At 54.6% G+C, this 23111-nt stretch overlaps 1 protein-coding gene across 1 annotated transcript in view; it reads left to right on the top strand.

Annotated features, from left to right (window-relative positions):
- Positions 1-14794, top strand: part of EPPK1 (epiplakin 1) — a 45309-nt gene extending 30515 nt beyond the window's left edge. Inside the window, 4 exon segments of the mRNA XM_064703232.1 lie at positions 5143-5211; positions 5390-5518; positions 7302-7398; positions 12123-14794. Coding sequence (XP_064559302.1) covers positions 5143-5211; positions 5390-5518; positions 7302-7398; positions 12123-14794 — 2967 coding nt within the window.
- Positions 14795-23111: the final 8317 nt, after the last annotated feature.

The following is a 23111-nucleotide window of genomic DNA, read 5'->3' as shown; positions in this document are numbered from 1 at the left end:
TCCCCAAACTCCCCATTCTAAAAACACCAAAATCTACTTATCACCTAGTGATAATTTTATAATTACACTATTTAAACTTCTTTCAGGTCTTCATACAAAGCTGGCAATTTGCTTCATGGGTCATAATCAAACCCACAGGTGCTCTGGGCTGTGTGCCATGGTCTCCGAGCCCCCCGGGAGGGGTCCCAGCAACTCTGGACACCCAGAGGGACGCCCTGAGTTCCAACACCTGGTACCTGCCGAGCAGGTGACGCAAACACCTCCGGTACCTGCCCAGCAGGGGACAGCAGTGACACCGGTACCTGCCAGGCAGGTGACAGCAGTGACACCGGTACCTGCCCGGCAGGTGACAGCAGTGCCCTGGTACCTGCCAGGCAGGTGACAGCAGTGACACCGGTACCTGCCAGGCAGGTGACAGCAGTGACACCGGTACCTGCCCGGTAGGTGACAGCAGTGACACCGGTACCTGCCAGGCAGGTGACAGCAGTGCCGCCCGGGGTCCGGCCCTGTCGAGGGTCAAACCCCGCCTAAGATAAAACCCTGTCACCCTGCCCAGGGTCTCGCCCTGCCGAGGGACCATTCGCCTCGGGTCCAGACCCCCATTATCTACTTTTCTTTCTTTTTCTTTCTTTCCTTCTTTCTTTCTTTCTTTCTTTCTTTCTTTCTTTCTTTCTTTCTTTCTTTCTTTCTTTCTTTCTTTCTTTCTTTCTTTCTTTCTTTCTCTCTTTCTCTCTTTCTCTCTTCTCTCTCTCTCTCTCTCTCTTCTCTCTCTCTCTCTCTCTCTCTCTCTCTTTCTTCTCTTTCTCTCTTTCTTCCTTTCTTCCTTTCTTCCTTTCCTTTCCTTTCCTTTCCCTTCTTTCCTTTCCTTTTTCCTTTCCTTTCCTTTCCTTTCCTTTCCTTTCCTTTCCTTTCTTTTCCTTTCCTTTCTTTCTTTCCTTTCCTTTCCTTTCCTTTCCTTTCCTTTCCTTTCCTTTCCTTTCCTTTCCTTTCCTTTCCTTTCCTTTCTTTCCTTTCCTTTCCTTTCCTTCTTTCTCGCTTTCTTTCTCTCTTTCTTTCTTTCTCGCTTTCTTTCTCGCTTTCTTTCTCGCTTTCTTTTTTCTCTCTTTCCTTCTCTCTTCTCCTTATATATTTTCTTAAGAAATATGGACTTTTATATTTTTATAGACAATAACAAAGACAGTCACATCCTTCCTTTGCACTTAAATTTAATTTTATTTTAAGGAATTAAAACAATCACATTGTTTTAAAACCACCCTGTTCATATACCCAGGGGTCATTCACTGTCGTTTCTCTCGGGCACACTCCGAGTGTGGATTAACCAGAGCTCTGCCATGCTCTGCCTGTGCTCAGGTATTTCCAGGGGCAGGAGCTGCCATCCCCAGGGCAGGCAGGGAGGATGCTCTGTGCATCCTCCTCCTCATTAAAACTCCTCAGCAGACACAGGGGCTCAGGGACCTGTGCTCCAGTGATGCCTTGTGAAGGCTGGCCTAGAACAGAAACCAGACACAGCTGAATAATAAAGTTGGGATTTATTGAGAGGCCTCAGTGGATCCATCTTGGGCAAAGCTGAAGAATAAAGTTGGGATTTTTTAAGGGCCACAATGGATCCACCTTGGGCAGCACAACCCAAAATGGCCACAAAAATGGACAACAGCTCATGGGGTCTCACTTTTTATAAGTTCTGCTCCATTAGCATATTGGAGCTATTTGTCCAATTTCAGCTTTAGAACATGCAGTCCCATCCATCTTGTTTTTCTCTCTCCAGCCCATGTTGTTTGTGCTCTTGGGGTGTCACAGACATCTTTGCATTAAAATCCTTTCTTAGGATTTTTTCCTGCTGAAGCTGAGAAGTTTCACCAACAAAGTGTAAACAATGGTTATCTGGTGCTGTGGAATGCAACAGGTGGATCCGTGATTGGTCTCCTGTGGATGTTTGGATTTACTGACCACTTACAGCAGAGCTGGGTCTTGCTCTCTGCCGAGAGACAGATCTTTGTTATTCATTGCTTTTCTATTCTATTCTTAGCTTAGCTAGCCTTCTGAGAACTTTTCCTTTCTATTCCTTTTAGTATAGTTATAATGTAGAATATATATCATAAAATAATAAATCAAGCCTTCTGAACATGAGGTCAACATTCTCACCTCTCACCCTGAAAACCCTTGTGACCACTGTCACACTTGGGGCTGAGATTTGGATCCAAAATGGCCACAAAAAGGGACAACAGCTCATGGGGTCTCACACTTTCGTAAGTTTTGGTCCAATTGCATATTGGAGCTAATTGTCCAATTACAGCTTTAGCCCATGAAGTCCCATCCTTCTTGTTTTTCTCTCTTCAGTCCACGGTGTTTGTGCTCTTGGACCTGAAATTTGGGTCATTTGTCCTTGGTCCCCAGCTAGAGCAGGAATTGTTTTTCTCCCTACTCTGTGCAGAGAGCTCACCGTACCCTAATATGGAGCCCAGATCCACGCACTAAAGCAGCACAGAATGTGAAAAATAGAAAAGCCAAAACCTGAGGCATCCTCAGCACCAGCTGGAAGGGAGCTGGGAGCGGTGTCAGCACCTGAGCTCCACCCCTGGAGGTTTCCCAAATCAATCAGTGCAGGAAAACCCTCCCCAAACGCCCCAGCGCTGAACCATCCCTGGGAAAGGAATCTCCCAGCCTCTGATGTGGCTCCGAGGTGCTCCAGCCACGACTCCCACACCTTCCGGCAGGTGAGGCCGCAGGGCTGGCTGTACCTGGGCCCAGGTGTGTCTGTGCCAGGCTCCCAAGCAGCTGCAGGTGAGCCAGGGAGCCCAGGGGGCATCCCGGGAGAGAAAAATGTGAATTTTGTTATTGGCTTTTGGCAAATATTCAAATGAATGTTATATGTGTTGTGTTAGAAAGTGATGCTGTGTTAATTTTCTTAAGTACTGTGTTGAATATGGTTTTGGGTTATGACATAATGTTAAAATTGAAACTATGCTATGTAACATGATTTTTTTAAGAGAGGACTCACACCAGAGAGCAGCCACAGGACACCTGAAGCTTTTAGAGAAAAAGAATTTATTGCTCCATCATCAGAACAAACGAACTTCTTCCTGCCTCTCTCAGCCCTGAAGAGCCGTCAGGATTCAGAGGAAGAAGCTGACACTGCCCAGACAGAATCCTGTGTTTGAATGGAATTTATGCATCATGGATGAGGTGTATGAATATGCAACAGGCTGTTGCTTTTAAGGGTTAATCCTCTGTTAACGTGGGTCTTTTTTCAGTCTTATTTTGCCCAGAATGAGGTACCCAGACTGTCCCTAACTCTTTGTTTTTTATTTTCTTATATTGTCCTAAATACTAATTGTCCAAATTATTATTACTTTAATTATATTACCATTTTTAAAACCATTTTGTTACTATTAAACTTTTGAAATTCTAAAAACAAGTGATTGGCATTTTTCAAACCAGGGCTCTGTGCCCTCTACCAGAAATATCCCAATATCCCCAAATCCCCAAATATATTCCCAATATCCCAGTATAATCCAAAAGTGTGAAATAGATTATAGAGAGCAGTGTAGGTGCATCACTTGGTGCGAAATTGAGGTTTTGGGATTTTTAATGTGTTGTGGATGGAAGCAAGGTGGAGGGCACAGGGTGTTGTCCTGGGTTTCTTCCTCATGGGTTTGGGTGGTATTTTGTAATTGGACAGAAAAGTCCGTCTTGTGGGCTCTGAGATAAGTTATTGGGTTAAAAGGGAAAATAATCCAGGTGTCAGTTCTTAATTGGATAGTTTAGTCTTAAAAGCCCTTGGAATAAGAGATTGTTGGCCATTCTGTGCCTTCTAATGAAAAGCTGCTGAACTCACAGCAGTGAGACTGTTTTACTGGTAAGAAATAATAAACACCTGAGTCTGAACATGGATTACTGTCTCAGGTGCCTTCAATCAAGACCCAGAGAAACCCACAACTGGGACCCCCAAAACTGGGACCCCCACAACTGGGACCCCCACAACTGGCGCCCCGTGTGAGGAACCTCAGGAGTCCAAGCCCCATCCAACCTGGCCTTGGTCACTTCCAGGGATGGGGCAGCCACAGGTGGTTCCGGCAATTTCTGCCAGGGCCTGCCCACCCTCACAGGGAAGGATTTTTTCCCAGTATCTCCTCTAAATAAATCCCCTTTTTCAGTTAAAAACTGCCCCGCCCCTTGTCCTGTCACTCTCTGCCCATGACAAGAAAAATGCACTTAGTGAAGTTCCAGTTGTGCTGAAATTACTGCTATAAAAGATTTAAGAAACCTCCTTGCTTTCTGACCAAGAGGTGCTGTTTTTTAACAAAAAAATAAAGCTATATCCCTTCCATTTACATTTCTTCTTTTAATTGTAAAAATATGTGGTGGAAATAATTTTTTTCCTAGCTCAGAGTAAAAACGGTTGGCAAATATTTCACCTAGCACTCGGTTGTATCAAGTTTTATATATGAAGATGTAACAATTTGGATTTTATTTAGCAGAAAAACCCAAATAAGTTCTTTCATGAAAATGCTTCATCTTCTTCTGAATGAAGCATTTAAATTTTTTCTCAGAAACACACTCATTCTTAAAATTTTCCTGAAGATCTAATAATTTAAATTTTATTTATCAGAAAAACCCAAATAAGTTCTTTCATGAAAATGCTTCATCTTCTTCAGAGTGAAACATTTAAAATTTTGCCCAGAAACACGCTCATTCTTAACATTTTCCTAAAGATCTAACAATTTTAATTTCATTTAGCGGTAAAACACAAAGAAGGAAAATGCTTCAGCTCCTTCTGAATGAAACATTTAAAATTTTGCTCAGAAACATTTTTCTGAGGAAATTTCCTGAGCTGAGAGCAGGGACGAGCTCCAGAGTGGGGAGCGAAGCCTCAAGAGCAGGTCCTGGAGCCATCACCCCATGGGGACAGGGTACCTGGGCCAGGTGTGCTCCCTGCAGGGTCCTGCAGTTACCTTCCCCCACCCAGGACAGCACAGGTACCTGGGCCAGGTGTGCTCCCCACATTGTCCTAGAGCCACCTATTCCCAGAACAGGGTACCTGGGCCAGGTGCATCCTGGAGCCATCACTCCCCCAGGACAGCACAGGGTACCTGGGCCAGGTGCGCTCCCTGCCGGGTCCTGGAGTTACCTTCCCCCCCCCAGGACAGCACAGGGTACCTGGGCCAGGTGTGCTCCCTGAAGGGTCCTGGAGCCATCACTCCCCCAGCACAGGTACCTGGGCCAGGTGCGCTCCCCGCATTGTCCTAGAGCCACCTATTCCCAGCACAGGGTACCTGGGCCAGGTGCGCTCCCTGCAGGGTCCTGGAGTTACCTTCCCCCCCCCAGGACAGCACAGGGTACCTGGGCCAGGTGTGCTCCCTGAAGGGTCCTGGAGCCATCACTCCCCCAGCACAGGTACCTGGGCCAGGTGCGCTCCCTGCAGGGTCCTGGAGTTACCTTCCCCTCCCAGGACAGCACAGGGTACCTGGGCCAGGTGCGCTCCCCGCATTGTCCTAGAGCCACCTATTCCCAGAACAGGGTACCTGGGCCAGGTGCATCCTGGAGCCATCACTCCCCCAGGACAGCACAGGGTACCTGAGCCAGGTGTGCTCCCCGCAGGGTCCCAGAGCCACCACCCCCAGCACAGGTACCTGGGCCAGGTGCGCTCTCTGCCGGGTCCTGGAGTTACCTTCCCCTACCCAGGACAGCACAGGGTACCTGGGCCAGGTGTGTCCTGGAGCCAATTCCCCCCAGGACAGCACAGGGTACCTGGGCCAGGTGCGCTCCCTGCAGGGTCCTAGAGCCACCACCCCTAGCACAGGTACCTGGGCCAGGTGCGCTCCCCGCAGCCGAGCCCCCTCCCGGTGAGTCAGAGGGAGAAGCTCTCCGGAGCCGCTCAGCCGGTCTGGGGAGCGCCCACGCCAGCAGGAATGCGCTCGGGAGCAGGACAGACGGACAGGCAGGGCCGGGGCACGCAGCCCCTCCTGCCACCGGGGCAGGACAGACGGACAGGCAGGGCCGGGGCACGCAGCCCCTCCTGCCACCGGGGCAGGACAGACGGACAGGCAGGGCCGGGGCACGGAGCCCCTCCTGCCACCGGAGCAGGACAGACGGACAGGCAGGGCCGGGGCACGGAGCCCCTCCTGTCCCCGGGGCAGGACAGACGGACAGGCAGGGCCGGGGCACGCAGCCCCTCCTGTCCCCGGGGCAGGCACTGAGCCACCCAGGACACGGGCACACCTGGGTGAGGGCAGCTTTCCGTGTGTCACCTGTGTCCCCACGCACGGGGAGCCACCCATGACTCACACAAGCATTGTCCTGTGTGTCCAGGCTCACGGGACAGTCACAGGAGAGTCACCTGCATGGAGAGTCACAGCAGGGACCTGCACAAGGTCACACAGTGACACACAGGGTCACATGGTCACACATAAGGTCACACTGTCACAGCAGGGACCTGCACAGGGTCACACCACAGCCACAGTCACACACAGGGTCACACAGGACCCTATTGCAGGTGCGTGGAATCACACAGGAGCCCACAGGGGCAGTCACACACACAGGGTCTCACACACAGTCACACACAGTCACACACAGGGTCACACACAGGGTCACACACACACACACACACACACACACACAGTCACACACAGTCACACACAGGGTCACACACAGGGTCACACACACACACACACACACACACAGAGCCACACACAGGGTCACACACACACACGCACACACACACACAGAGTCACACACAGTCACACAGGACCCTGTTCCAGGTACAAGGAGCCAAAGGAGCCCACTGGGGCAGTCACACGTAGCGAGGCACAGACACCTGTGCAGGTTGACAGGACTTCTGTTTTATGTTTACAGCTAATGATAGGAGAGAAGGTGATCCTCCAAAGCACAATGTTACTCCCCGTTATTTTGCCTGCAGAAATTCAAGTTTTTGGTGTAATTACTCCAACAGCTGGGATGTGCTTTCTGAGGCTGACCACCACAATTGCCAAAGGGACATTGGTTCATTTGTGGAGACAGGGCTTCCAGGGCATCCCACCACACCCTGAAGGTGGCCCGTGTGGCATTGGAACGCTCACTGTGACAGCACCTGCAGCTAAAGCAGGCACTGAGAGGAGCTGGGGGAGATCCATGCCCGGTCCAGGTCAGTTTTCCAGCTCTGCTCCCGTGTGCCAGGCCAGGGCAGGGCCACCCAGTCCAGGACAGGGCCACCCAGCACAGGGCAGGGCTCCCTGCCGTCCCCAGGGGCAGGGAAGGGCAGGATTTAAATCGGGCACCTGCGCCTCCGCTCACCTGGCTGGGAGCCGGCGGGAGGAGGAGGAGGAGGATCAGGATCAGGATCAGGATCATCATCATCGGAGCCTGCCGGCGATCCAGCCTCTCTGGATTCACGGCCAGGAGGTAGGACAGAGGACAGAGCCCACCTGGGGTCACCGAGGCCACCACAGGGGACCTGCACGGGGAGCGGGGACCTCGCCCCCATCCCCAGCTCCGGGCAGAGCTGCTGAAACTGCCGGGATCGGTGAGCGGGAGATCTCCCGGCAGAACTTGGTCCTTTTTGGGAAGGGACAAAGTGACCGAGTGTCACCAGGGCTGGCTGGAGCTGCTGCTCTGTGTGACGCGTTTTGTGTCCCCGGTGCTTCAGCAGAGCTGGGGTGCGGGAGGGAAACAGAGGGAGCTGCGGGACCGACCCGGGGCTGCGGGATCGCTGGAGCAGTGGGAATCGTTGGGATCCGGGGCTGGAGCAATGGGAATCGCTGGATCCAGGGCTGGAGCAGTGGGGCTTGGAGAGGAGGCAGAGGGCAGGAGCTGGGCTGTACTGGGGGGCACTGGTGTGATTTCTGTCCCCAGGATGGGCTGTACTGGGAGCACTGGTGTGATTTCTGTCCCCGTGTCAGTGCTGTACTGGGGGCACCGGTGTGATTTCTGTCCCCAGGATGGGCTGTACTGGGAGCACTGGTGTGATTTCTGTCCCCAGTGCTGTACTGGGGGCACTGGTGTGATTTCTGTCCCCAGTGCTGTACTGGGGGCACTGGTGTGATTTCTGTCCCCAGGATGGGCTGTACTGGGGGCACTGGTGTGATTTCCCTCCTCAGTGCTGTACTGGGAGCACTGGTGTGATTTCTGTCCCCAGTGGTGTACTGGGGGCACTGGTGTAATTTTCCTCCCAGTGTCAGTGCTGTTCTGGGGGTACTGGTGTGATTTCTGTCCCCGGGGCAGTTATAGGCTGGGGACCCCCTTGTTTTGGGGCCACCCCGGCTGGCCCCGGCTATAAAACCGCTCCCACCGGAGCCTCCTGGCCGAGCCAGCCCCGGGAGCTGCGTGATCGGCCCAGCCCCGGCCCCGGCGGCTGATTAGAGAGCTGCTAATGAGAGCTGCTAATGACAGGCTGCGGTTGGGAAACGGGCTGGCGGTGCAGGGTGTTCACACGACAGCCGTGTCCTACAGAGGTGTCACTGGATCCAGGGGGAATCGCTGGATCCAGGGCTGGAGCAGTGGGAATCACTGGATCCAGGGCTGGAGCAGTGGGAATCACTGGGATCCAGGGCTGGAGCAGGGGGGCTGGAGCAGTGGGAATCACTGGATCCAGGGCTGGAGCAGTGGGAAACGCTGGATCCAGGGCTGGAGCAGTCGGGGCTGGAGCAGTGGGAATCACTGGATCCAGGGACTGGAGCAGTGGGAATCACTGGATCCAGGGCTGGAGCAGTGGGAATCACTGGATCCAGGGCTGGAGCAGTGGGAATCACTGGATCCAGGGCTGGATCAGTGGGAATCACTGGGATCCAGGGCTGGAGCAGGGGGGCTGGATCAGTGGGAATCACTGGGATCCAGGGCTGGAGCAGTGGGAATCACTGGGATCCAGGGCTGGAGCAGGGGGGCTGGAGCAGTGGGAATCACTGGATCACTGACACCACGCTCCAGTGGGCAGTGCCAGCCCGGCAGGCAGCACAGCCAGCCCATCACCTCCCCTGCACCCTCGGAGCTGGGCAGGGATGGACAGGAGTGGGACAGAGCCACGGGGAGGGTCCCTGGATGTTGCAGTGTGATGTAATAGCCTGTCTCAGTATCCCAGTTCTTTCCCCAGGTGTGCCAATACCCTCTCCCTTCCCCTCCCTTGCCCCTGCTGAGTGCTGTCCGTCAATCTTGGCATTCCAGCAGGGGCGTGGTGTGATTGGCAGAGTTCAGAAGATGCCTCTCAGCCCTGGGGACATTGGGCCATCCAGGTGTCCTTTGTCCCCTGAGACTTCTCCCTCCTTACCTGGTTGGTAAATCGGTTCCTCTGCTTCAGGCGGGTCACTGTTTTCCACTGAGGCTTCCATGTCATCCACTGGAGCACTGAGGGCTTCCAAATGGTAGACTTCAGGAGGGGGAGATGAGCTTGAAATTAACTTGAGAACCATGCGTTTGATTCGCCCGAAAACAATGCTAACAACGACAATAACAACAACTAGAATAAACAATACTAAAATCACCGTTTTCAGAACAGATCCCAACCAGCCCGAGTCCCCAGCCTTTGAACAGTCCTCTCAGCCAGCTGTCAGTTTCTCTCTTGATGTCATTCACCATGGTTTTCATCTTGTCTGTGGAGAGACAGATGTGATCTTGTCCAAGGGCTCTGGCCAAGGTAGTCCATAGGTTGCTTTGGGCTGAGGGACTCTCCAGGAGATCGCTGGTGGAATGATGGTGAGTAGGATGACCCGGACAGCAGGGCTGGGCTGGGGCTGTGGGTGAATCTCAGCCCCACCGCGGAGCCTCCGCCCCAGCATCAATCCAGGACTCAATGGATCAAAGCAGTGACTCAGAGACATCCCCAGTGCTCAGTAAACAGCCAGGCACTGGAGCTGCGACCCTGATAACGTGTCATTAGTGTCACTCAGAGGAGTTTACGGGCCGTGGGTGTTCCCCAGGAGATCCTCTGGGTTTCGATTCTGCTGCTTTTACGAGGCTGTGGCCTCATCGCTGCTGCACCGTGCTGGAGATGCTGGGAGTGTGTTTACAGGGGACCAGGTGACAACGTGAGACATCCTGGGAGTGGGTGGCATCCCTGCCTGTGGCAGGGGCTGGGACCAGATGGGTTTTAAGGCCTCTTCCCACCCAGATTATCCTGGGATTCCATGATGCATCTGTGATTTCTTCATTAAATAACACAGAGCCTGGTTTTGTAGGACAGGAGGGTGACAGGAGGGTGTTTGGGGTCTGTGCTGGTGTTCACAGGGGTTCTTGGATGAGGGAAGAGATGAGGATATGACTCCATGTTTCAGAAGGCTTGATTTATTATTTCATTATATATATTACATTAAAACTATACTAAAATAATAGAAGAAAGGACTTCTTCAGAAGGCTAGCTAAGAAGGAATAGCAAAAAATTATAACAAAGGTTTGTGGCTCGGCTCTCTGTCTGAGCCAGCTGGGCTGTGATTGGTCATTAACTAGAAACATCTAACATGGGCCAATCAAAGATTTACCTGTTTCATTCCACATCAGCAGATAATCAATGTTTACATCTTGTTCCTGAGGCCTCTCAGCTTCTCAGGAGGAAGAAATTCTAAAGAAAGTATTTTCCATAAAAGATGTCCGTGTCAGGGGTCTCTACCTGCACAGTGGCCGTGGAAAAAGCAGAGACCCAGAGAATTCAAAGAGAGGACCCAGAGCCAGGGGAAAGCTCTCCCTCAGCTCCTGCTGCTGCCCCCAGGTCTGAACAGCCGCTCATCCATCCCTAGGACCATTCCCGTGCCCTGTGGAGTGCCAGGGTGGTGTGGGATCACACAGCCCCCAGGAGCATCCACACACACACCCGGGCTGTGCTCTGTGTCCCACCATCCCCAGGACAGAGGCCAGACTGGGTTAAATAAAGCAGGTATTTATTAAAGGGCCTTCAAAGGACACGCCTTGGGCAGTGCCAGAGCCCAGCCATGGTTACACCCCAGATGGATGATGGGTCATGACTTTTCACTCTTTTATAAGTTTGGGTTCGTTTGCATATCGGGGCTAATTGTCCAATTACAGCTGCAATTACAGGTTATGCAGCCACATCCTCCCAGCTTGCTCTCCTCAATTCGCTTTTGTTTGCACTTTTTGGGCCTGAGGCTGTGAGGGTGTCCTTGGTTGTGCGGCTGGAAAAGGATTTGTCTGTGTGACAGAGCTGTGAGGAGCGTGGTCACAGGGGTTTTATGTTGAAGGAAGAGACGAGGATTTGACTCTATGTTTCAGAACCGATATCCAAAACCTCTCTGACAGTTTAGAGTTAGAAAGTGTGTGTTTATTGTGGGATAGGTCCCAAATATACATTGCAATTTACAGGTGATTACAGAGCCCTTTTATCTGTACAAGTATTAATTTACAGGTGATTAAAGAGTCCTTTTATCTATACAAGTACTGAATACCCAAAATACAAATACACATTCATGACTTTGGTACATCCCATTCCCAATATGGATATTGATCGATGGATTTTGATATCCAAAAACTCTCTGAAAGTTTAGAGTTAGAAAGTGTTTGTTTATTGTGGGATAGCTCCCAAATACACACATCTCAATTTACAGGTGATTACAGAGCCCTTTTATCTGTACAAGTATTGAATACCCAAAACACAAATACATATTCATGACTTTAATACATCCCATTCCCCACTTCATATGGTAATTAGTTCAAAAGCAATTAAGCATGCGCAGTGTATTACTTGAAATGGGTCGGTGGTCCCTGTCATGGGGAGGGGTCCTAAAATGAGGAAGTAAATGAAGTCTTCCTCGTTCCGACCTTTCTGCCTTTTCAATGCAAACATGACAAATGGACCCATTGGTAGAACTCCCATTCTCCATCTTCAATTGGTTTCAGAACAGAGGAGGCCACAATTGTCTTATATTCCTAAAAACAATTGTCTTGTGTTCCTAAAAACAATTATGTTCCTAAAAGCTATTTATCAATTTCTATATTCTTCATTATAAACCCAGCTAACCACGCATTGTGTTGACAAGCAATAATTATTAGCTAACTACTAACTCTTAACTTCACCAAGGCCTACCCATTTATTTTAATTAACTCCAATAAAGCTTATCTCTAACTAAAATCTTAGCTCCTCTAAAATCTATAAATTCCTTAAAGTTTATGTCTCACTCCCTCCCCAGACACGCCCAGCACGCCACAGGAGCAGGATTCTGTCCCAGAGACGATGAGGAAGATGAGTGGATGCTCCATAAACAACGAGCAGAGCAGCCCAGGTGAGCACAAGGAGATGGACGGGGACGGCGGCAGCAGCTTCATCGCCGGAGTCTTCCTCCAGGCCAAGGGGAAGAGGCTGAGCATCCACGAGGCCATGGTGAGGGGCATGCTGAGCCCGGGCACGGCGCTGGTGCTGCTGGAGGCCCAGGCGGCCTCGGGGCTGCTCACGGACCCGGCCAGCGCCGCGCGGCTCTCGGTGACGGAGGCGCTGGCTCAGGGGCTCATTGGCCACGACTTCTACGAGAAGCTGCTGTCGGCCGAGGGAGCCGTGACCGGGTACACGGAGCCCTACACGGGCCGCAGGATCTCCCTGTTCCAGGCCATGCAGAAGGGGCTGATCGTCAGGGACCACGGCATCCGCCTGCTGCAGGCCCAGATCGCCACCGGCGGCATCATCGACCCCGTGCGCGGCCACCGTGTCCCCGTGGAGGTGGCCTACAAGCGTGGCTACTTCGATGAAGAGATGAACCAGATCCTTTCCGACCCTGAGAATCAAACGAGGACTTGCTTCGACCCCAACACCCACGAGAACCTGACCTACCTGCAGCTGCTGCGCCGCTGCGTGCCCGACCCGGACACGGGGCTGCTGATGCTGCAGCTGATGGACAAGGGCTCCGTGCTCTACCAGCTGAGCGAGGATGCCCGCAGAGCCCTGCAGGCCGCGCGCACCACGCTGGCTGTGGGGCTCTTCCAGGGCCAGAGCGTCACCGTCTGGGAGCTCCTCTTCTCCCGCTACGTCCCCGAGCACCAGAGAGAGAAGCTGCTCAGGAGATACAAGGCGGGGGCAGTGAGCATTGCACAGATGATCGAGGTCCTCACCGCCACCATCACGGCAGCAGAAAGGGACAGCGGGGCTCTGCGCTCACCCACAGCCAAGCCCAACAACGAGGCGAGGGCGTCACCCCCAGCTCAGGACACGCAGGCCCAGGAGCAGCAGCTCAGGAAGTCCCTCAAGTCCATGACGGTCCGTGTTACTGCTGGGGAGTTCCGGGGGCAAAACGTGTCTGTGCTGGACCTGCTCTTCTCCAGATACGTGCCTCAGGACAAGCGTCAGGAGCTGCTGGAGCTGTACAGGGCAGGGATACTGAGCACAGAGCAGGTGGGCGCTGTGGTCACCACCATGGTGAACCGGACAGAGGCCGCGAACGCCGCGCGGGTGGTGAACACCAGGGGCACACACAGGGCAGTGCCAGCAGCTGGGGAGGGTGAAAAGGATTGTTCAGAACACCTGGATGAGGCCCTGAGGTGCACCACCATCAGTGTGCCGGCTGGGGAGCTGCAGGGACAGCAGGTGTCCCTGTGGGACCTGATCTTCTCTGATTACATCCCCGAGGAGAAGAGGGAGGAGCTGCTGGACCTGTACCATGAGAGGTTATTAACTCTGGAGCAGATGACAACTGTTGTCAGCACTCTGATTAGGAAAAAAGAATCTGCAGGCAGGAAATTGCACATTACAGTCAAGAGTTCCAGCAAGGACCCCGTGACAGCAGCAGGAGAGGAGGGTGATGACAAACCTCCCAGAGAGGAAGCCTGGAAAACAACCCTGAAAACCACAATGGTCCACGTGGAGGCTCCAGAGTTCCAGGGCAGGCAGGTGTCCCTGTGGGACCTGCTGCACTCCCGCTACATCCCCGAGGAGAACAGGAGGGAGGTGCTGGAGCTCTACGAGGCAGGAGAGCTGAGCCTGGAGCAGGTGAGGACCGTTGTCACCACCATTGTCACCAGGACAGCAGCAGCAGAGACAGCAGAGTCTGTGAGTGGTCCCAGGGCAGAGCCGGTGGCCACAGAGGCTGAACCCACGGCCCTGGATGGGGATGGGGCCTGGGAGGAGACCCTGAAGGCCACCAGAGCCGAGGTGTCAGTGGGGGAGTTCCAGGATGGACAGACTTCCCTGTGGGACCTGCTCTTCTCTGACCACATCCCCGAGGAGAAGCGGCAGGAGCTGCTGGAGCTGTACCGTGGGGGGACGCTGCCCTTGGAGCAGTTAATGCTTGTTGTCACCACTCTCATCAAGAAAAAAGAATCTGCAAGCAGGAAATTCCAAATTTCAGTCAAGAGTTCCAACAGGGATCCTGTGACAGCAGCAGGAGAGGAGGGTGACCACCATCCCAAAGAGGAACCCTGGAAAACAACCCTGAAAACCACAATGGTCCACGTGGAGGCTCCAGAGTTCCAGGGCCATGAGGTCTCGCTGTGGGACCTGCTGCACTCCCGCTACATCCCCGAGGAGAACAGGAGGGAGGTGCTGGAGCTCTACGAGGCAGGAGAGCTGAGCCTGGAGCAGGTGAGGACCGTTGTCACCACCATTGTCACCAGGACAGCAGCAGCAGAGAGAGCAGAGAGAACAGCGCCTGTGAGTGGTCCCAGGGCAGAGCCGGTGGCCACAGAGGCTGAACCCACGGCCCTGGATGGGGATGGGGCCTGGGAGGAGACCCTGAAGGCCACCAGAGCCGAGGTGTCAGTGGGGGAGTTCCAGGGCAGGCAGGTGTCCCTGTGGGACCTGCTCTTCTCTGACCACATCCCCGAGGAGAAGCGGCAGGAGCTGCTGGAGCTGTACCGTGGGGGGACGCTGCCCTGACAGTAATGCTGTTGTCACCACTCTATCAAGAAATGAATCTGCAGGGCAGAATTCCAATTTCAGTCAAGATCCAACAGGGACCTTGCAGCAGCAGAAGGAGGCTGACCCCATCCAAGAGGACCCTAAACAACCCTGAAAACACAATGTACGGAGGCTCCAGAGTTCCAGGGCAGGGATGTGTCCTGTGGGACCTGCTGCACTCCGCTACACCCCGAGGAGAAACAGAGGGAGGGTGCTGGAGCTCTACGAGCCGGAGAGCTGAGCCTGAGCGGTGAGACCGTGTCACCACCATTGTCACCAGACCACAGCAGCAGCAAGAGACAGCAACGTGAGGGTCCCAGGCGAGCCCGTGGCACAGAGTGAACCCCAGCCCGATGGATGGGCCCGGAGGAGACCCTGAAGGCACCAGAGCGAGGTGTCAGTGGGGAGTTCAGGGCAGCAGGTGTCCTGTGGGACCTCTCTTCTCGACCACATCCCCGAGGGAAGCGTCAGGGCTGCTGGGCTGTCCGTGGGGGACCTCCCATCAGGGACTTGCTCAGCACCACCAGCAGCCTGGCCAGCCAGAGCCTGGAGCAGCACCTCAGGGCCCTCCCCGCGCACACCATGGACCTGCTGCGCTCCGAGGGCTCCTACTCCTGTGACCCGCCAGAGCGCCAGTTCCGTGGACTGCTCCATCCAAGCGTGTCGACAGCGGAGGCGTTCTGGGACACCACCCGGGAGGGCTGACGGTGAACAGGATCACCATCACCACCACCATCACCACCGGGCCCCGGCTGGAGCAGAGCCGCCCACGGCACCACTGACCGAGATCCCGGCACAGCAGGGTCCGAGGCACCCGTGGGACTTTGCCCCTCATGTCCCTCCATGTGTCCCACCACTGACTATGATCCCGCCACAGCAGGGTCCTGGGCACCCATGGGACTTTGTTCCTTGTGTCCCTCCATGTGTCCCACCACTGACCCAGCCCCAGTGCAGCAGGGTCCTGAGATCCACTGGGACTTTGCTCCTCATGTCCCTCTGTGTGTCCCACCACTGACCGTGATCCCAGCGCAGCAGGGTCCTGGGTACTCGTGGGGCTTTGCTCCTCGGATCCCTCCATGTGTCCCTGTGGTGACAAACCCATGTGTGGGGCGGGGTGGGGCTTGGATAAACTCCTGCTGTCTCACCTGGCTGTGCTGATGTGGGATGTGCTGGATGTGGGACGTGCTGGATGTGGGGCTGGGATAAACTCCTGTTGTCCCACCCCTGGATGTGCTGATGTGGGATGTGCTGGATGTGGGACGTGCTGGATGTGGGGCTGGGATAAACTCCTGTTGTCCCACCCCTGGATGTGCTGATGTGGGATGTGCTGATGTGGAGCTCGGATAAACTCCTGCTGTCTCATCTCTGGCTGTGCTGAGATTTCTTTTGCCCGGCAGAGCTTTCCCAGAGGGGACTGGGGGGTGTCTGGGAGCCTTGGGACTGTGACCCCCGTGTCACTGCCTCGAGGGTGGCACAGATGGTGGCACTGCAGCCTCCGTGTCACTGCCCCGAGGGTGACACTGCAGCCCCCGTGTCACTGCCCCGAGGGTGGCACTGCAGCCCCCGTGTCACTGCCCTGAGGGTGGCACTGTGGTCCCCGTGTCACTGCCCCGAGGGTGGCACTGCAGCCACTGTGTCACTGCCCCGAGGGTGGCACTGCAGCCACTGTGTCACTGCCCTGAGGATGACACTGCAGCCCCCGTGTCACTGCCCCGATGGTGGCACTGCGGTCCCCATGTCACTGCTCTGAGAGTGGCACAGATGGTGGCACTGTGGTCCCCGTGTCACTGCCCCGAGGGTGGCACTGCAGCCACTGTGTCACTGCTCTGAGGGTGGCACAGATGGAGACACTGCGGTCCCTGTGTCACTGCCCTGAGGGTGGCACTGCGGTCCTCATGTCAATGCTCCGAGAATGGCACAGATGGTGGCACTGCAGCCCCCGTGTCACTGCCCTGAGGATGGCACAGATGGTGACACTGCAGCCACTGTGTCGCTGTTCCAAGGGTGACACTGTGGCTCTCGTGTCACTGCCCTGAGGGTGGCACTGTGGTCCCCGTGTCGCTGCCCCCAGGGTGACACAGACGGTGACATTGTGGCCCCCGTGTGACCGCTCTGAGGGTGGCACTGCAGGCCCCGTGTCACTGCCCCGAGGGTGGCACTGCAGCCACTGTGTCACTGCCCTGAGGATGACACTGCAGCCCCCGTGTCACTGCCCCGATGGTGGCACTGCAGCCACTGTGTCACTGCTCTGAGGGTGGCACAGATGGAGACGCTGCGGTCCCTGTGTCACTGCCCTGAGGGTGGCACTGCGGTCCTCATGTCACCGCTCCGAGAGTGGCACAGATGGTGGCACTGCAGCCCCCGTGTCACTGCCCTGAGGATGGCACAGATGGTGACACTGCAGCCACTGTGTCGCTGTTCCAAGGGTAACACTGTGGCTCTCGTGTCACTGCCCTGAGGGTGGCACTGTGGTCCCCGTGTCGCTGCCCCCAGGGTGACACAGACGGTGACATTGTGGCCCCCGTGTGACCGCTCTGAGGGTGGCACTGCAGGCCCCGTGTCACCGCTCCTGGCACTGACAGGGCGCTGCGGGCTCCAGGACACGCCGGGGGCTGCGGGATGGGGACAGGGGGCTCAAAACCAGAGCGGGGAGGGATCTGCAGGGACCCGGTGCCACTGCGGCCTGCCCGGGGCTGGCAGGGTTCCGGAGACTCGGTGCCACCTGAGGGAGGCTGGCAGAGCTCCTGATGGCTCCGGGGACTCGGTGCCACCCCAGCCCGAGGCTGGCACAGCTCCGGATGGCTCCGGGGACTCGGTGCCACTCCTGCCCGAGGCTGGCAGGGCTCCGGGTGGCTCTGCAGGGACCCGGTGCCACCCCAGCCCGAGGCTGGCACAGCTCCGGGTGGCTCCGGATGGCTCCAGATGGCTCCGGGGACTCGGGCTGCGCTCCCACAGGAAGCGCTGCATTTCCAAAAAAAGCGGCTGAAAGAAAACAGGAGGTTTTGAGAGCCGAGAGCTGAAAGCAAACAGGAGGTTTTGAGAGCCGGGAGCTGAAGGAAATCAGGAGGTTGTGCGAGCCGGGAGCGGAATACATTTGCATAGTTACGAGCTCGTTGCATAACGGGAGGGATGGAGCGGCCCCGAACGCTCCCGGGGCACGGGGAGGTCGGACAGGGACCCCATCCCTGCGGATATGTGGCACTGACCCCATCCCTGCGGAAATATGGCATTGCAGGGACCCCATCCCATGGGAATGCGGCACTGACCCCATCCCTGCAGGAATGTGGCACTGACGGGACCCCATCCCTGCGGGAATGTGGCACCGACCCCATCCCTGCAGGAATGTGGCACTGACGGGACCCCATCCCTGTGGATATGTGGCACTGACCCCATCCCTGCGGAAATATGGCATTGCAGGGACCCCATCCCTGCGGGAATGTGGCATTGCAGGGACCCCATCCCATGGGAATGCGGCACTGACCCCATCCCTGCGGGAATGTGGCACTGACGGGACCCCATCCCTGCGGGAATGTGGCACCAGAAAACGCCTTGGCTCCGTGGTACAGGAGTGGGGTGACAGAGAAAGCTCCAGGACGGGACCTGAGCTGCTGGAAAAGGAACGGGGAAGCAGCAAATCCCAAACCGTGCCCACGGGCATGGTGGGACAGCAGAGGGAGTGCCCACAGCGGCTCTGCCTGCGGAATGACCACAGAATCACGGAGCCATGGAAGGGTTTGGTGGGAAGGGACATTAAAATTCCTCCTGTCCCACCACTGGGGACACCTTCCTCTATCCCAAGGTGATCCAAGCCCCAATGACCAGCCTGGCCTTGGACACTGCCAGGGATCCAGGGGCAGCCACAGCTGCTCTGGGCAACCTGCCCACCTTCACAAGGAACAGTTCCATCTGATACCTGATGTAATTCCACTCTTTCAGCCCAAAACTGTCCCACCGTGTCCCCTGTCGCCACATGCTCCTGTAGAAAGTCCCCCTCCAGGCACCCACGGGGGCCACACAGCTCTGCAGTGAGTGTGGGACGTGGTGCCAGCCTGGTCCACGACCCCCCTGGAGCCCCCAGCCCACCCCAACACAGCCAAGGGGCCATCAGGGCACTCCTGTGGGCTGGCAAGGCACTCCCAGGCCAGCCCTACCCTCCTTTCCAGCAGCCCCCAACGTTCCCAGCCCGTTTTCTCACACGCCAACCCCTCCATCAGCCCGAGCAGAGCCACTCCTGGTCCCTGATAAGGCTACCCTGGGCTCTTTTATCTCCCTGCACATCTGTCCTGAGCAGCTGCTCCTGCTCTCCTCCTCCCTCAGATCTGCCTCTGCTCCTGCTGCACGGCTGGGGCACACAGAACCCTGCCTGGCATGGCTGGGGCACACAGAGCCCTGCCTGGCACCCTCTGCCCCTCTGGAAATGCCTCCAGGGGCAGGAGAGCAGCCAGGTGTTGGGGAAGATGAAACAGGAAAGCCTTATAAACATGATTGTCTGGCAAAAGATTTTGAGAATATGGAAACTGTAAGCGAGATTGAAATGAAAGCAAGCTCTGAGATACCTCAGTTACTGAACAAGTGGAAAACAATGGTGGGCCCAGCTGAAGGTAATCCCCTTTTGATGGAACAACACCCTCTACACCACCTGCTGTAAGCAGGTGCAAGGGTCCAGCAGACCATGCCAGCTTGGCAGAAGGGGTTGAAAGAGGAGTTTTTGGGGTTTAAAATGTAGCACAGTATGGTAATGTTGTGATTCTTATAGGTTGTATGGAAATGCTATAGGATTTGTACCTTATACTAGATTGGTTAGTGAGAATCAGAATATTCAACACAGAAGAAGATTTATGGTATTGTAACGGGAACTTCACTCTCTTAGCTCTTGTCTCTTAGCTCTTGACTTTTGCTCTCTTACCCTTTTATGCTCTTACCCTCTCATCCTCTCTCCCCCTCTCTTCTCTCAGGCCTGCTCCGAGCTGTGGCTGGCAGCTCCCAGCAGGGCCCTGCACTTAGGCCCTCTGCAATAAACCACAAGTTCCAAGACCAGAAGAAGATTTATTCTATTGTAACGGGAACCTCGCCCTCTGATCCTCTGTTTTATTCTCCCATTCTCTCTTTACCACCCTCTTGCCTTCTCTTTATCTCTCTCTCCCTCTTTGGGGCCTGCTCCAAGCTGTGTCTGGCAGCTCCCAGCAGGCCCCTGCACCCAGGCCCTCTGCAATAAACCCCAAATCCCAGCAGGGCCCTGCACCCAGGCCTTTGCAATAAACCCCAAATCCCAGCAGGCCCCTGCACCCAGGACTTTGCAATAAACCCCAAATCCCAGCAGGCCCCTGCACCCAGGCCCTTTGCAATAAACCCCAAATCCCAGCAGGGCCCTGCACCCAGGCCCTTTGCAATAAACCCCAAATCCCAGCAGGGCCCTGCACCCAGGCCCTTTGCAATGAACCCCAAATCCCAGCAGGGCCCTGCACCCAGGCCCTTTGCAATAAACCCCAAATCCCAAAAGGCCCCTGCACCCAGGCCCTTTGCAATGAACCCCAAATCCCAGCAGGGCCCTGCCCCCAGGCCCTTTGCAATAAACCCCAAATCCCAGCAGGGCCCTGCACCCAGGCCCTTTGCAATAAACCCCAAATCCCAGCAGGGCCCTGCACCCCGGCCCTTTGCAATAAACCCCAAATCCCAGCAGGGCCCTGCACCCAGGCCCTTTGCAATGAACCCCAAATCCCAGCAGGGCTCTGCACCCAGGCCCTTTGCAATAAACCCCAAATCCCATCAGGGCCCTGCACCCAGGCCCTCTGCAATAAACCCCAAATCCCAGCAGGGCCCTGCACCCAGGCCCTTTGCAATGAACCCCAAATCCCAAAAGGCCCTGCACCCAGGCCTTTGCAATGAACCCCAAATCCCAGCAGGGCCCTGCACCCAGCCCTTTGCAATAAACCCCAAATCCCAAAAGGCCCCTGCACCTAGGCCCTTTGCAATAACCCCCAAATCCCAGCAGGCCCTGCACCCAGGCCCTTTGCAATAAACCCCAGATCCCAGCAGGGCCCTGCACCCAGGCCTCTGCAATGAACCCCAAATCCCAGCAGGGCCCTGCACCCAGGCCTCTGCAATAAACCCCAAATCCCAGCAGGGCCCTGCACCCAGGCCCTTTGCAATAAACCCCAAATCCCAGCAGGGCCCTGCACCCAGGCCCTTTGCAATAAACCCCAAATCCCAGCAGGCCCCTGCACCCAGGCCCTTTGCAATAAACCCCAAATCCCAGCAGGGCCCTGCACCCAGGCCCTCTGCAATAAACCCCAAATCCCAGCAGGGCCCTGCACCCAGGCCCTTTGCAATAAACCCCAAATCCCAGCAGGGCCCTGCACCCAGGCCCTCTGCAATAAACCCCAAGTTCCTGACCTGGCTGCAGAGATCTTTCATCTCCGTCTGTCCTGACCGTCCTACCCCCCGTGAATCCTACAGCCAGGACCCCATTCCCCTGATCCCACATCCCCCTGGGGCTGCTAAGCCCACCCAGCCTGTCCCTCCTGGTCACCCCCATGCCACGGACTCCGTGCTCAGCTGTTTGTCCAGGGGCTGTGTGTGCAAACCCAGGGCACACAGGGAATATTTCTGTGTCTGTTTTGGGGCGTCCTGACCCCCAGGGCAGCACTGACTTTTGTTGGGAAGGGTGAAAGTTTGACAGGAAAGTCTCACAGATATGTATGCTTAGCAGAAAGATTTTTAACTGTTGAGTCTGATGAAGGAATAGAGATGGAAGCAAGTTTTGATATAGAAAAGAATTGCTGAGCCAGTCTTACTGGCTAACCAAGGAGGCAAAGGGTGTGTTAGTTAGAAGGGTTTTTATGCCTTAGAGCAAAGGATAAACCCACCTCAAACAAGAAGATGTTTTCACCAGGCAGAAAGAGCACAGGCAAACAAGTCAGCAAAGTTGCAAGTAGAAAAAAAGTCTCAGAATTTTCTGCTGCAAGAAAACTGAAAAACAACTTCCACCTTAAACTATAATGTACTAACTTTTAGTGACTGGAGAACAGTAACATGAATATGGTAATTACAGTAGTTATGATAGACTGTAGATAAAAATTAAGGTATAGGTTGGTTCTACTGTACTAAAATGCTCAGCAAAGTATATAATGAATTATAACCAAAAGAAAAATATATAATGCATTGTAACCAAAACCAAAGTGTCTCCAGGCCTGCATGAAGCTGGAGCTGACAGCTGTGGGCACAGCTGTTGCCCACGACACTGGGCTGCTGTGACACCTTGGATGGAATAAACTGCATTTTGTATACAATAAACTGCATTTTGTAGGCAATAAACTGCAATTTGCATGCAATAAACTGCATTTTGGAGAGCTGCCTGGAGTCCCGCATCTCTCATTTCGACTCTTACAGGCTTTCACCCTCATTCCTGGAGAAAGTTTCCTGGACCTCAAGATAGAGTGGAATCCACAAAAGTGTGAAATAGATTATAGAGAGCAGTGTAGGTGTATCACTTGGTGAGAAATTGAGGTTTTGGGATTTTTAGTGTGTTGTGGATGGAAGCAAGAGGGAGGGCACAGGGTGCTGTACTGGGTTTCTTCTTCATGCTGCTTCTTCCTCCTTCTCCATGGGTTTGGGTGGCATTTTGTAATTGGGCAGAATAGTCCCCGTTGTGGGCTCTGTGGCATCAGTTATTGGGTTAAAAGGGAAAATAATCCAGGTGTCAGTTCTTAATTGGATAGTTTAGTCTTAAAGGCTCTTGTAACAAGAGATTGTTGGCCATTCTGTGCCTTCTAATGAAAAGCTGCATAACTCACAGCAGTGAGACTGTTTTACTGATGATAAATAATAAACACCTGAGTGTGGACATGAATTACTGGCTCAGGTGCCTTCAGTCCAGCCCCAGAGAAAACACAGCTGGTACTGGCACAGCTGAGGGCATGACTGTGCATTTGGGCTGCCCCTGATGGTGCCGTGACTTCCTGCAGCCTCAATGTCACCCGGGCCAGCCCTCGGCTCCCCTGCTATTTATTGACAGAACTGTTAATAAAATATTCCATTTGTTTGGCTCTGAGAGCAGATGTGCTCCCTTGGAGCTCCCCTTCCAGCCAGGGGAGCAGAAATTTCCTTTTTGGCTTTGCTGCTGCTGGGATCTGGTTGTCCCAAATTGTCCTGGTTCGTCCCAAATTGTCCTGGTTTGTCCCAGCAGCACAAAGAGAGGGCTCAGCATTGGAGCCCTGGGATCTCCAGCACCTTTCTTCAGCCCCAGAGGTCACACCTGTCCCCAGCTCTGTCTGCTGCACCTCTCTCCATGAAAGGT

This window comes from Zonotrichia leucophrys, chromosome 2 (genome assembly GCF_028769735.1).
Source record: "Zonotrichia leucophrys gambelii isolate GWCS_2022_RI chromosome 2, RI_Zleu_2.0, whole genome shotgun sequence".
NCBI lineage: Eukaryota > Metazoa > Chordata > Aves > Passeriformes > Passerellidae > Zonotrichia > Zonotrichia leucophrys.
This window is presented reverse-complemented; position numbering and strand designations above follow the sequence as displayed.